The sequence below is a fragment of the Dufourea novaeangliae genome, unplaced genomic scaffold, assembly GCF_001272555.1.
Source record: "Dufourea novaeangliae isolate 0120121106 unplaced genomic scaffold, ASM127255v1 scaffold133, whole genome shotgun sequence".
NCBI classification, from domain to species: Eukaryota; Metazoa; Arthropoda; class Insecta; order Hymenoptera; family Halictidae; genus Dufourea; species Dufourea novaeangliae.
In genome coordinates, this window is record NW_015374011.1 from 9,855 (window position 1) to 24,835 (window position 14,981).

The 14,981-nt window shown below is 46.5% G+C and overlaps 1 protein-coding gene across 1 annotated transcript in view; it reads left to right on the forward strand.

Moving 5' to 3' along the window:
- Positions 1 to 13,518: 13,518 nt before the first annotated feature.
- The window catches only part of LOC107188501, a 37,041-nt gene continuing 35,578 nt past the window's right edge, over positions 13,519 to 14,981 (forward strand). The window contains exon 1 of the mRNA XM_015576802.1: positions 13,519 to 13,651. Within this exon, the coding sequence (XP_015432288.1) occupies positions 13,519 to 13,651 (133 nt within the window). The remainder of the gene's footprint in view (positions 13,652 to 14,981) is intronic.

Genomic DNA, 14,981 nt, shown 5'->3' on the forward strand with positions numbered 1-14,981 from the left:
AGATTTTCGTACGATCGAGACGTGCCTGTATGTGTTATTCGCGGTCTCGCATGTGTCCCGAGGCTTCGTAATTTCCAGGGTCGAATGCGTACCGCCCGCGACGCGACGGGTGATAAACGAGAAAAAAGGAAACCAGAAAACGACTCCGCCCCAGCGGAAAAAAGGAACGAACCGCGTGTGGTGCTGCCGCGAGAACCGCGAGAGGAGAGAAGAAGAGAGTGACGGTGTGTGTACCAGTACGTTTCGAGCGACACGATGTGTTTCCCCACGCTTTTTGTTTTAATTTCGTAGAGGCCACCGTCTCTCTCTCACCGCCTCTCTCTTGTCGGTCCCTCTCATCTCCCTCTCTCATGGGAGACCCGCGAAATGTTACCACGGTGGTTTTCAGCACTGTAGATGCTGCTGGGTATATATCCTCTCTTTCTCCCCTTCGCCATCCTTCCATCGTCCCTTTCTATCCTCTTACTATCGTCAACCCACCACCTCCACCCCTCCCACCCAACGCCGTTCTCTCCCCTCCCCTGTTCGTGTTATCCCTTCTCCTCGGACGCTTTCGCCGCCACCCCTATACGACTCGGGTAAAGGGCTGAACCGGCCAGTGCAATTCACGACGAGTTCGACGTCGAATCCACGCGGCTCCCGCGCGTCCTTTCTTCAGCGAATCTAATTTTTTTCTCGCCTTCCGTTCACCGTGTACACTGTGAAACTCATTCTTGTTCGTCAATACGTTTGTTTCTATTCTTTTCTTTTTTTCTTTTTCTATTCTGGTGACGATAAACATCTGGAAAATCTCGTGTCACCTTCTATCGATCGTGACCGATTGATCTGTCACGAGGCGCTCCATCAAGATTTTCCAAGTCCCATCTCCAGCCTGCGGGGACTTCGGTGTTCCAGTATCGAGTTTAATTAACGTGACAGGTTAATGATCGTTCGAGCGTCGTTTAGCCCGCGTGGCGTTCACACGGGCGGTGAAGTTCGCCGGGGACGGACGCGCGTGCGGCGTCAGGCAGCTGGAAAATGATACGTTTCGGACGACGACGTAACACGACCGTGGAGGGTCGTTAAACGGAGGGGAGGGGGGTGGGCGACAACTTATCCGGCGGGATGTCAACATCGTGCCTGTCTGCCTCGTCAGTGACGTTGACGATCCAGCAGCAATCTATCGATGCCGCAGTAATGTCGCGACGACACGTAAGTCTACCCGTCGACGATTATCTCTTCTTCGCTACAATTTTTTCCTCTCCTCCGGATATCATCCACCCCTGGTTTGGGTTTCATTGTCACAGAGATGGTTGTCGATTGACGAGAACTCGCGTGACACTGTCACAACTCGAAAAACCCAGAGAAATTGCTTCCGAACGAGAGAGTCCATAGGACCGAGCGGAAACGCGGGGCGGAATTTATGACTCGGGATAACCTCGTGATTCGTTGAATACATTTTCACCCACCCTTTTTTTTTTCGTTACTTTCGCTCCCTTTGTGGCCTGTGTTCCTTTTTTTTTTATTACGGCTCGCGGGCTCATTCGGTATGCATTCAATAAGCGTGGTTTTCTTTTTTTTTATTCCACCCGAGCCTCCGTACACGTTCTTCGCTTGTATTGTGGAGCGTCTGTCTGTGTAACGACGTCTGTATCCACTTGAATTCTTCTCGAGCGTCAGACGTTTTTCACGTGGTAGAAACGTAGTGTCGGGAGGAGGAACGGTTGCTGGTCCGTTGATGTTTTTGCCTTTGCGCGGCCTCCTCGATTGCTGGGTTAGGATGCAACGTGAATCGTCGTTGACTAACGAATGCTATTCCCTGAATTTTTCCCGGTAGTTCGCAGTAACCACGTTTATACGCAACGGCACACACGCACAGCAGGCTCTCCCTTTAATCCGTTTGAAATTGACTGGAAACTGGATCGCCACTTGCCCCCGATGAATTTTCCAACGACGAGGTGGCTCGGAGTTATCTCGAGCAATCAGTTGACGGGGTTAACGAAGACGGTAATTTCGGCCTGGGGTAATTCTCCCTGGTCCAACGATACCTTCATGGTTCGTTATTCCCCTGAGAATCCGTTATTCAATAATCGTCCTGTAAAAGCTGAGATTTTGGGCAGCAAGCGTCGCTACAGTAAATCCTCGATGAGTTTTCGAAGGCTCCTGGGCATTGCCACGGAGAACTCTCCAGGTGTATCGCTGACTTTTTAATGATGTTTAGCACGGTGATAGAGATTGGAATTTTGAAGTCAATGATGTTTATTTCACTCGCGTACGGCTATTAGTTTATGAAATATTAAATATTTAGTGCCAAGGAGCCTTCGAAAACACGTCGAGAATTTACTGCAGCAGTAATTTCGTTCTGTCGCGTGAAGGAAATTCCCTGTACTCGCGGCGGAAATGGTTACGGACGTATTTCTAACGTCGACACACGCCGGATGTGTGCAGTTGAAAACCGTGCTGTGACGCGTTCCTCTCCGTCAAAGGGGGTTGAAAAGAGAGTACCCTTTGGTTGGGTGGTAAAAAAATAGCGGGACTCGTTAATTATGTTTCTTCGGGCAAGATAATGGAAACTCGGACCTGGAAATTTCTTATTTCGTTGTTAGCCACTCCCGACCGTGAAAAGGTAGCCTTATTTCTTGTCCAGGTGAGGGGAAAATCGCGATGGAAGAAGCTTGACGTCCGACGGTGGGCAATTACACGGCGATAATTGCGGTGATTACAAACCGATAAATCCGACGTTAGCGGAACTTTCATTTCGCAACATTAATTTCCACCCCTATCGCCGGTCGACGCGGTAAACGATTATTTTAATTGGCCCACTGAACGTTTCAACGCGGTGTTTCCCTCGATAATTGTTCAATAATAAAATCATACGGGAGGGGTGGATGTAGGAGCGAGTGGCGCACGTTTCATCGACGGAGTATTAAACTAGGAACGGGCCAAGGGGTGGTGAATATATTCGATCCGAGAGCGAATCGTTTCAACGGAGGAAACGAGTCTTTGCGGCGCGCCGTTGGAAACACCCTTAGCTACTTCCTCGGAGCTCGCCCAGGTCGAGTCCGAATCCCATTGTAAAACCAAGTTTGTAAACATGTAATTAAATGTACGCCCCCCGATAGAATGTATAGAACGGAGTTTCCGCTAATGAGCACTTGAAAACTCCGCGGGAAGGATTAGGGAACGAGATTTTCGAGCGTTGAAATTAGTTTCCAATGGAACAAACGGTGGGTGGAGGGTTGAATTCTTCTCGTTCTCTCACGTTGACCACCACTCGGTTTTTGCTTTTTTCCGTTTCACCTTCTATCTCTCTTTTTGTTTTTACTCTTTCTCTACAGTCCCGTGGTAAATATCATTCTCTCGAACGTGGTGGGAAGTTTGCTTGATTTACGTTCCATCGTTTAACTCCGGTAAAGGTCCATTTGCCGGAGGATTTTCATTGCTGTTAACACACTATGCTCCGGCGTTTGTCGTTGACACGGGGACACAGTGTGCACGCTTTGTCAGAGTAGACAGATCGAATGTCCCCGTTGATTGCTTTCTTCTTCGGGTTTCCACGTCTCTCCCCCCGGATGATCGATAACCACCGTCGATTGTGTGATGAACGAGTCCACGGGAGTGATACACGTGTATGTACGTATGTACGGGTCGTTAGAAACATAGATTCGATACTTAACCAGGTCGTGTAGTGCTAAAAGAAATGTGTCTAATCAACGTGGATCGTAAAAACTCCCAGTCAGGATTTCAATTTAGAAGAGGGTATCCGTATCATTTCTTTTCACTTTCATTACATTCTCCCAGCTTTTTAGATTGAAATCCATATGTTAGAAACAGGAATAGATATTCGAAAATCTAATTTTCATGTGCTAAACATTGAATAATATTATTACCATTATAACGATTACAAAATCTCTTAAATGTTCATTCATTGGTGTGTTTACCCTATATATCGAAGTTCCTTTATGTCTTTTGTAACCACAGAGAGGGTACACGCGGGTTTCGGTAAATTTCGAGCTGATTGTGATTTCGAAACGTTGACCTCGAACCGGGTTTCAGATTCAGGCTAATTTCCAGGCATATATACTGGCTCGTTCTCGCAGAAACGCGCTCCGTTCCCGCGAAAATGCAACATTGACGCCGTTGATACCGTGTTCGCCGGCCAGCAACGTGATGGCAAACACACACATATACACACGAATCCGTTCGCGAGCCCAGAGTCGCGGCGATAATTTCGAAACGGAATAATTGAGCGGAAAATAATTGAAGCCCGCTAGTTCGCGCGTCGCGATATCATAACCGTGGACGAATAAATACCGGGGGGCGGCCATTAGCAAGTTTTATCGCGGCTCCGGGGCAAACGTGCCCTCTCCCGGTCGTGCTTCATTGAAAATGGAAAATATACTAACAATTTATCGTGGGTACCCCGCCTCCTCTTGTCCCTCGTGAATTCAATGCGCCGAATTTGATATATTAGCCGGAACACGCGTAATAAAACGGGGGAATTACACGGGGAAAATATTTTGTTGAAGTGAGGTATTCCCACTCGGAAGCGTGATTTTCAAGCGATTTTAAGACAACAGTGGTAACCGTTGTCTTAAAATCGTTATAGCTTCATTATTTCAATGAATTAAAGTATATCTTTTTAATTTATAAAGACAGGAGCAAATGTAGAAATTTATTTTTCTTCTTAAGTATCATATTGCTTTCAGAATGAAATAGAAAACTCGTTGGATCCGACGAAAATTTTGTCTTTTATTGTATTTCACAGAGCCCTATAGGCTATAAATGCATAAAATCCGCAGTCTAATGATAAAAGAACCACGATGGAAGCGGTGTACACCTCGGTACAACCGTTTCTTTTTAATTAAGCGTCGTTTTCCATTTTTCACGCGATAGTGTTCACTGCCTAAGAAATATCAACGGTAAAACGCGCCCCATTCTCGAAACAGTTCCTCGCGAAAATCACGATAGGTGCTTCGGTGGTTTTGGCGTCGTAGTCGTCGTCGTCGTTGCTTTGTTCTCTACTTTTTTTTTACTCTTTTCTTTTGCTATCCGTGTCCCGTTCCCGCCCCCTCTCACCCCCGCGAAAAGTATTTCTTTTCCGGAGACAAAACGTCGCTGGTGCTTTTATTCTAAACTTCCCGGGCCATTTAATAATGGCACAATGCGCATCCGCGCTTAATAACACCGTACAATATTTTTCTCGCGGTGCGCAACGTCTTTGGAATTCTTCCGGGTACGCCCCCTTTATATTCCAGACACGATGCGCCAGAAGCGCGCGCGCGCGCGCAAATACAAACGCTCGATTTTTGTGTGAAACGTGGCCCGCGACGTTCGACTTTCTTCGAGGGTGTTTTATTAACGTTCCGACGATCAAGGGGCGGTGAAAACTTAATCGTGAATCGTTTTATGGATTCTTCTCGCGCATATTCGATGAAGCAAAGACGTTCCAGTTCGGCGCAATAGCTTTTCGGCTCGAATTTTTCAATGGAAGCACTCTTGAGAGAATCGAGATTCAAATAGGAATTGGGAGCACACGGATTGTAGGAGTGGGGAAGGCACCTGGTAGAGCCTGGACCTATTATTGTTTTGAAAATAGCCTTCGATTTCTCATACTCTTGTTACGGTCATGTATCGACGCCATTCGCGTCAGTTCGTCAACAAACGTCGATCGCGACTCACGTGTGCTTACCTACTGGGGTTTTGGCGAGTGTTCTGATGGAATTTCCGTTCATTTTGAAACTTCACGACTACCGACATTGTTAGATACGTGCTTTTTGGTATGAATTGTGCTATTTTTTTGTGTATCAATGTGTAAGTAAAGTGTGATAATATGGTTCGCGGGAGAGTTCGGAAAGTTCATTATTTGGATAAAGATTTTTGAATACCGAATAAATGATATTGTATCGCAATATCCCCACGAATATTGATTTCCAAGTAAACCAAGACAACCAAAGGATTTTGCTCAATCTTCAAAATTTCTCTCCGTCGATCACGCAACAAGGTTCATCTCTCGGCGTCATCCAGGTCGCTTTTAATTCCCATCCAGAAGTATCACGCCCGTGTCCCCCGGACGTCTCTAGGAAAAGTTCAATCAGTTCCTCGCGCGAACCTCGAATACGAAGAATTTTCGCTGACGTCCAAGATGCTTGCGGTGTGCACGCGTCGGTAGATTATGCACATACATAATACGGAATCGATATCCTTTCCGTATAATGTGTAACCCCGGGCCGGATATGAATGAATACCGAACCTGTGGAATGGGCGGGGAAGTTGGGACTAGCGGGGATTTTCAATTAACCGGTTCTTCTGTTCTTATCGTTTGCCGTTTGTCGTTTCGCGGCGAAGGGAAACGGATCGCGTCGCCAGATTGGTTTCTCGCGATATCCAACGGCTGGCGGGTGGCCGGTTATAAAGGACAACGATTTTCATTTAAATGTCCACCGGGGGGGGGGGGGATTGATACGGAGCCATAGGTTAAATCGATGCTCAGGATTATCGGCACTTTAATCGGCAATGGCGCAATTTCGCGTCTGTATGTGTGATCCACGAGATAGGCACACATTGAAGATACTTGTGTCGCGGGGAAAGAGGGAGGGTTAGGAGGAGCAGCGTTGCGTACACAGGCGTTGGTTCAACTTAATTACCTACCAAGTACGGATGCCAAATCCAGGCCGAATCGTTCCGCCCGATCCAATGGTTTCACGTGTGTACGAACGATACGTGTTTATGCGAAAGATCGAGGTCTACATTATTCAACGGTCGAGACTCTTCTACGCTGTCTTCTTTGCATAATGCGCGGGGTAGGACGTACTCTCCCTTCTTTGGGCGTATTAAGTTTTTTTCCCCTGCTTCTACCCTTTGCAAGGAACGATTCACACATACATACGCACATGGATATACACTGGCAGGGATGATGTTCCTTTTCAATGAGCTCTCCTCTACCCGAGCCGAGATATGAAGAGGGTTCACATCCGATAAACCTCCGATAGATTCCAGCTCCGTCGAATGTCCTCCCGGATACCAATTAGTATTCATAAAGTCGGGGCCACCCTTCATCCCTCTGCTCGTGATCTTAAATCCTTAATCCACCATATTTCCCGTCGATGCGTGTGACACAGACTGAAACCACCCCTGCCACCAACCCTCGTGACTTTACGATTACGAATTCAACGTACGTGCCTGGGTTGCGACTCCGGCTTAATCGTACGACGGACAACATTTTCTCGAATTCCATTTGCCGATTCCGGGGGAATTTCGAGTTTGTCGGGGCGGGATTAACGCTTGGACACGTCGTAATTCTGCTTGTAGCTTGCGACGATGAGATGTTATTACGCTCGTATTTAGTCACGTTCGTAGCTCGCGATATTTTATCGTTCAATAGTCGCTGGTGGTGGATACAGAGAGAGGGATGTTCAAGTTGGTTATTATTTGGAACGATCCAACCGATGTGTTCCACTGAAGAGAGTTTCTCATGAAATTCACGGTTTTCGGGTGGAATTGTCTAATATTTCGAGAACGAAACGAGGAATATTAATTTTTTCCCAGAATTAGCATTATTTTCGGGGGAACAGTACTTTGTTCCGATTGCTTCCTGTAGATTCGGGCGACCTGCATAGAGATGGTCGTAAAAATATCACGGGTCCTGGAAAACTTCACAACAATGCGTCCCATTATATTGAAGTTCAACGCTCGTAGTAAGTTGAAACATCTTCGGTCGCTTTAAGAAAGTTATGGGAAATGAGATCGGACGAGTTTGAGGTTGTTATTTAAATTGTTCGCCGGGATCTGTACACCAGATGGCCAGTTCTTCCAATGTTTCCAAGTCCAATAGTTCCGTTTTACACTTTATTGTTAGCCGATCAAGTGACCAAGTGTGTATTGTCGGTTTATTTCATTTCCAAAATAATCAATTTTCAAAATTCCTTTAACGCGTGTGTATTCAGTGACAATCAGTAGAAACAGAATGCAGTGGACAGACGCGTTAACCAAGTCCTATTAAATTGCACGAACAGTTTGACTCCACGTCACCCAAATGCGGGTGACACGTGCATTGCAGAGAGGCTGGATTATTTCAATGTAGTTACAAAATCTTTGTTTAAAATTAATATTGTAGTATAATTTAAAACTGGACCAACAGCCTTTATTAAGTAAACACATATACTTTTGAGGATTTTTCACTTATAATACGAAATAAAGCCTGTCTGGCTAGATACGGAATTTTTCACTGTGGCAGTCAACGTGATATAAAATTTTGATTTTCTCGAAAATGAAGCGTTGCACGAAAAAATATTCTACATTTCTAATTATTATTCCTACATTCTAATTATTAAATATTCTTATTCTACATTTTCTAATTATGTTTCCACGTAAATCATTGACATTCGTCACCTCATCGACAACACTTTTACTTATGTACCTTTTTTATTAGCAGCAACTATTAGTGATAAACTTTTTCCGAACTTAGTTTTCCTATTATGCCATGGGGCATCGAGATTTTCCAGGTATTGTATTGAGGCACGATCCAAAAAAGGTTGGAAAACTCCGCTGCACAGGTTCCACCGACTGTACGCGTGATTATTCATCGACACGTGTCAGCTTCTTGCACATATTGAAGTGTTTATTGCCCATTGGCTCGACAATGAAACGTACTTTCGAGTCGTACGCTGTGATACATTTCCGTCCAACTGCATATCGCTTGCCAATAACTCGGTAGTCTTTTCGTGTTCTCCCCATCCACGGCCAGAGAAGCTTATCGTTAGTATTTCCGTCGGGGTTTGGTCGTTGCCATAGGGAGGAGGAGGGGGTTTTCAGCGCGGCCGCGCATCATCGTTTATATCCCCGGTTTCTTGCCCCCACAGCGTGCGCCCCGTTTTTCCTCATCTTTTTTATTGCTCGCCCGGCCTGGGCGGCCGCCACCGCCACGACCTTAGTCGCTCGTTAAATTTCGCGCCGTCTTCCGGGAGTTTTAACGCTCCGCGTATTAAAGATAGGAGAGGAGAGCCACTCGTGGCGGAGGAAAAGTCGCTTTTCAAAAGCTGTGGATAAGGGAGGAGGGGAGAGACCGTGGGCTGTGCTCGGTCGTGTCGTTGTGCAACGTTCGTTCTCGAGGATCCTCTAATAAGTGATGATCTTTTAATAAATGCCTCCTCTGTCGTTCAACCCGTCGTCGCCACGCTCTATGAGTGGAAACTTTTCGCGTGCCACTTCTGTCGAAGAGTACTCGCTAGATGAATCGTCAGAGGGAGAGAGAAAAAAAAATGATTTGAAAAGAAACGATAAATGTTTTCACGTCCGTTACGCCCCTCCTCCACCTCCTAGTATCTGTAATTCCCGTGGGGGTTTCGGTGTTGAAAACCTGGTCGGCGTGAAAACATCCATACAACGCGCTTGAAAGGTACCTAGGGCTTTTATACGCGGGTTCTATTGTTAAACAGTTTGTTACCTGGCCACGAGAGAGATTCGAAATTTCCCCGACGATCGAGATTCTAGCGGTGTTACGCGCGAGCAACCGATTCATTGCACGAATTAATTCGTTGTCCGCGGAAATTTAAGCTTTATTATCCCCCGTGGCTTCCTCGAAACGGCCGCGTTAACGTTCCCGAAATCATCCCCGGTCGTCTCGTTCCACCCGCCCATTCTACATGTACATACAGTGTAGCGAGTTCTCGAGGCGGAGCACAATCAGTCACAGCAACTGTTGTGTGTGTGACACGTACCTGAAACGACAACGTAAGCGGGAAAATCTAAATGTTAGGACTTATTACAGTTTCGCCGTTCCTTGTTCCCTCTCACTGGTTCGTCAGTCTCCTTTTCACGCTATTACCAAGTGCTGTGGAAGGTTCGTGGTATAATTATAAAACCACCCTAAAATTTTTAATCCTTATGCATTATGGTTGAAATTAAAATTCCTTTTTAATCCTTTTCTGGAGAAACGTTATATTTCAACGTGATTTCAGTCGTGGCATACTTAGTTCGTTTTTATTTTAACTACAATACATAAGAATTGAAAATTTTAAGTTGGTTTTATAGTTAAATCACACAGTGTATAACAGGTGTCGTGGAAAAATCGGTAATGATAACTGTTCCATTCCTATCTCTTTCACCTTAATCGTTATAATCACTTCACCATCCCCATATCACGAGGCCAGTTGTCTTAGGATCACATTCCAGTATCTCATAATTTCAGGGTGGTTAAAATTTTGGGGTGGTTTTATAGTTATGTCGCGCTGTGTATGTCGCTGGTTCCATGATTTAACGAGGATGATGATGGTATTTTAAATAGGTCGACAAAACGCCATTACAGAAAGGGGAGATTCATCTACCACTCTTCGCGATAAATCTCAATGTTCACGACGACCGGGAAAATATATATATATGATACTCCAAAACCATAATCTCCAGGCTCTTTGAATCCTTCATTAACCACCTAATCTCTCCTCAAATACACTCCCAGGTACCACCAAGATTCAATACGGTAGATTCATTTTCACGGAACGCTTTTATATGATAAACCACACTCGGGATACGGTGGCGTGAAAGCGAGCGGCGAATTTACGTGCAATTTCATTAGGCCACCGATAGGAAAAAAATGGGAGACCTATCTTGAAATTAAATTCCCGTGCCAGTCCGCTCTCATCCGCTTCATCCACCCTATTCAAGGATTTCCGTGATTTCGTACCGGATTTAAACAGAGAGAAGAAAAATAGAAAACGTAAAGAGGTGTGCTCACCGTTAAAATTTTTCGAGACCGACTCCGTTATACCAGAACCGTGTACAACCTTCCAGAGGGACGGGGTGGAGGGGCGAAGTGGGAGCAAACTGTGTATCATCCACTTTGCCTCGAATTTCAGGAGTACCAGACCGCGGGGCCCTTAAGGAACCGAGTGATCCGTAATCCCTGAGGCTACGGCAGTTCGGTCCAAACCCTTATACACGGATACCACCGACCGCGCCAGAGACGGCTCAAATACCTCAAAGGAGCTGGTTAACCACGACGATCTTCCACGAAGGCATCAGGCACCCCGTGTGTTACCACCCCGTGTGTGTACTGGACGACAGGATATACAGGGACAACGAAGGCATCAACGGAAAGAGGGGTGGTAGAGAACGGTTGTTGCCTAAGGCACGCGTTGTTCGCCTCAAGCAATTCTGTCGTCTTCCGCTGTGGCCCTTCACCTCTTGTGGTTACCGCATAAGATTCCGCAAACTTGCGCAATATCCACCCGAAAATCCAGGGTAAATTCTTTGGGCAAATCTTCTACGGTCTGTCGGGCCCGTCGTTGTATCAGGGAACACACCGTCCCTGGGTTCTGTACAGTTCTGGCCCGCTGGAAAACCGATATATATATATACGGTGAAAATCTCGGCGGCCGAAGAGCATCTGGGAGAATGTGGCTGGAGCGTTGAAAGCTAGGAAGTGTGTATACTACGGGGGGTGGGTTGACGGGTGGTTGCTCCGTTAACGCGACACTGAGAGACGCTACGGCGGTGCAGTTGAGACATCTGTAAATGAGGAAGCAGGGAAAGTAGGCGAGACAAGGGTCCGCTTAGACCTGGGGTAGAGGGATATTAGCCGTGTCACCTAACGATCGTCGTGTTTCGCGTGGTGCAAGCAGCATCCGGACTGTAATATCCTGGGCGAGAGAGAACGTCTAGGCGACGTTCAGAGAAGCCCAAGCCCGGCAGAGTGTCTGCAGGATTCTCGGGTGTGTCCCTCACTCTCTTCGCGAAACCGGTGACACTATCTCCAATTAAAAACGACAGAACGGGGGAAGGGTCGAAAAGGTAGTAGCAGGAACCGTGGCACGTAATCGTTATCTTTGTTAATGCAGCGAAAGCTCTCTCTCTACCGTGGTTGTTACATTAACAGCGGGCAGTGAATGTGAACGGGTGTAAAGGGAAACCGAATCGACCATGGTGCTCTTCCACTAAGATAATATTAATGGTAGAAATTAAACGGGAACCGTCTTTATGCCTGGGCGCGCGCGCATGCTCTTTGAAAGCATCGAAGAGGTACGTTTCCAGAGAGGTGTAATACGTAACGAACGGAAGCGGGGAAAAATCTTGGAAAACGAGCGGTTTTCACCCGGATGTTTCTTGGCTAGTTGTCTGTCTGCGAGTGGGTTCCCTTTCTCTCTATCTTTCGACGGTGAAAAGAAAATCAAGAGATTTTCCACGGGAGCGTGGTAGCCTTTGGCTGTTGAACTAGCGGGGACGCGAGGAAACGTTGAAAGCCACTCGAGAAAGAGGAACGTTTCGTTCGTATGGCCTAGAGCGTCCTTGTATTTCTGATAACGTAACGGTAGAGAGAGGGAGAGAGATAGAATACGTGAACCCACACTCGGTGTGCACGAGCGAAACATCCGCGAATGAAACTGAATGAGAGGCAAGAGAAGAAAGTCCTTTCGCCCAGAGGCACCACCACCACACCATTAGCTTTACCGCCAAAGGATATCGTCGAGAGGCACGCCGCCTACCGCAGCAAGAGCAGCATCTTCCTGTGGAAGTCGAACAATATCTCGAAACAGCAAGACCGTCGAACGTTTCGACACGTGTATCTCAATCCAAGTCGGTTCCACCGACTCATTCGGGGTGAAAAGAGAGGATAGGAACTACGTCAGTGTGTCTCGAACGTTTCTGCAAGGGTGGTGGGTGGGTGGTCACGTAATCTATAGCCGTGGAACAATAGCAACTCCGAGACGACGCTGAAGCGCAACTTGCCAGTGGCTGAAGAGGCGTTCGGTGACCTATACCTTTCTCTCTTCGATCTCGATAAGACTGGCAAGGAAACTGGGTTTCCATCGTGTGTAAAACGTAGACGAAGACGACGAGTTGTCCGTGGAAGACATCCGAGACAGGGCCGAGGCTCCACGGAAGGGAAACAACTCGCGGAGACGCACAACTTTCCATTCGTCGTTCAACGATAGGTACCCCAGTCGGAGGCGTTTCGTGGCGAAACGGTACACACCTAGGACGGGGGTGAAACTCTCCATAAACTCTAGCAATATCTGCTGGCCGGATTGATCTCGCTAAGTTGCACGTGGATCTTTTAGCTCTGGGCTGTGCCGGGAAGTTTCCACGGCAACTAGGGAAACTTTTCCTCTATCCGAGCAGACCAGAGGAGGGTATACTAATCAATCTAGCAGCTAGATGGTGGTGTAGGCGAGAAACGGGGTTTAACAATCCTACTCACACAACGATATACCCCCAACGGGTAGAAAAGATTTACGTGTTCTCCATCGAGAAAACGAAATAAAAATATTTTACACCGAACGTGTGTGTGCCTCTGTGTGTGTCGAGCCCTTGGAACGGGGGCAGAAAGTGTGCTACGGCGTAGGTTCTCGTTGACAGATCGAGGATTCGTTTTTTTTTTTTTTCTTCTTCTGAAATCGTCGATAAAACGTGAGCCACGACACGACACGGGTTCACCCTGGGTTCGAATTCGAGGAACGACGGTGAATGAGGCCGGAGCGACGTGGAGAGACGGCAATCGGAGGCGGCAAGCTGGCTGGTTGAGAAAGGGCGAGCTGGAAAAATATGGTACACGAGGGCACCGGTCTATGGCACGACGCTGGATTCGGCGTATCGAGGTGGCTGATGATCATAATACACGGATACCGGGCCACCACCCTAGTGCTATTCATCCTGCTTAACGTGCTGGTGCGAACTGGTGAGTACACTATACGTATATCTAACCGTTACCTTTCGATCTTCGTTCTCTTCTAGAGCTGTGCGTGTGTTTTGCGTTTCGACCTCGTAGGGTAGCGGTGGGCAAAGTTGGTCCACCGTTACCTTGGAATGACAGAGACAAGAGTCTGGAAAAGGTTGGAAAGAAAGGTTGGAAGAGGAAACAGGCGCGTGAGGTGCCCTATGCTGTCCAGCTCTGTCGTAAGCAAACGTTAGTACGTTTCTGTAGTCCGTGATCGTCGTTTTTGTCGAATGTAACGGGTATATAGATACGTCGTTAAGGCTCGAACGGGCCTGGGGAGATCAGTTTTATAGGGGACGGCCTTTAGGACGACGATACGGCACTGGGATCCAGTTTTACTGGTCGTCGCGTAATGATATCGCTGGTTCGACTTCAATCAGCCATAAAGAGTTTAAGGCGCAGTAATCCGAACGGACTTTCCGCGAGATGAACGCAGTTTGGTTACAACGGAATTGTTGGTGTCACGTGGATGAGCGTGGAGACTCGTGGATAGTTGAAAAGTAATGCATTGGAATTAATTGTCTGGGTAGTTTCAGTTTACGTGGAAATATTTAGTTGGTTCATAAATTGTATTACTGTTTCGATGGATAAGTGGGGTGAGTCTGAAACACGTTGAGTAACTAATCGTAGGAGTATGAACTGTTTGGGGAGTATGTAGTGTAATGGAGAAATGTACTATAACTTCAGAGTACTAATTGTTTTTAATCAAATTAAATTACTTATTGTATCGTAGAACGGATCACTATTTCAGCAGCAACCTAAAGGTGCGTATCCATTTGTTGCATATCTTTGTATCCTATCACCATTGCAACAAGTGGATACGCACTTTAATAGTAACATTTATTTAATGGTTTTTACATTGGATTGGAAGGATTGCTGTTCTACATTGTATCCTTTTCTATCAATGAGTTTTCAGTTAGTTCTCCACAGACTTATATGGAAAAATAATCTTTTCTTTCTTGGACAAAGTGTTCGAATAAATTTGAAAGGAGAAAGTCTTCTTTACATTCGCGTCACTCCCACGGGGGCGGTACACAATTTTCACGGAAATCGCGCTCGAACAAGTCGCCGCGAGTTATCTCGAAAATCGATAAAAAGTTTTATTAACTCGGCGCTTAATACAGTTCCTTTCCCGTGTCATTTCTGGCCGAAGTAAGAGTTCCTTAAATTGGAAGACTTTCTATTGGGATCGCGATCGCTATTCATCCCAAGACGAATATTAATTTCTCGATTGGTAGCATATTGTAGACGGTAAAGTTAAGAGGATTACTCGCCCGGGGGGGGGGGGGGG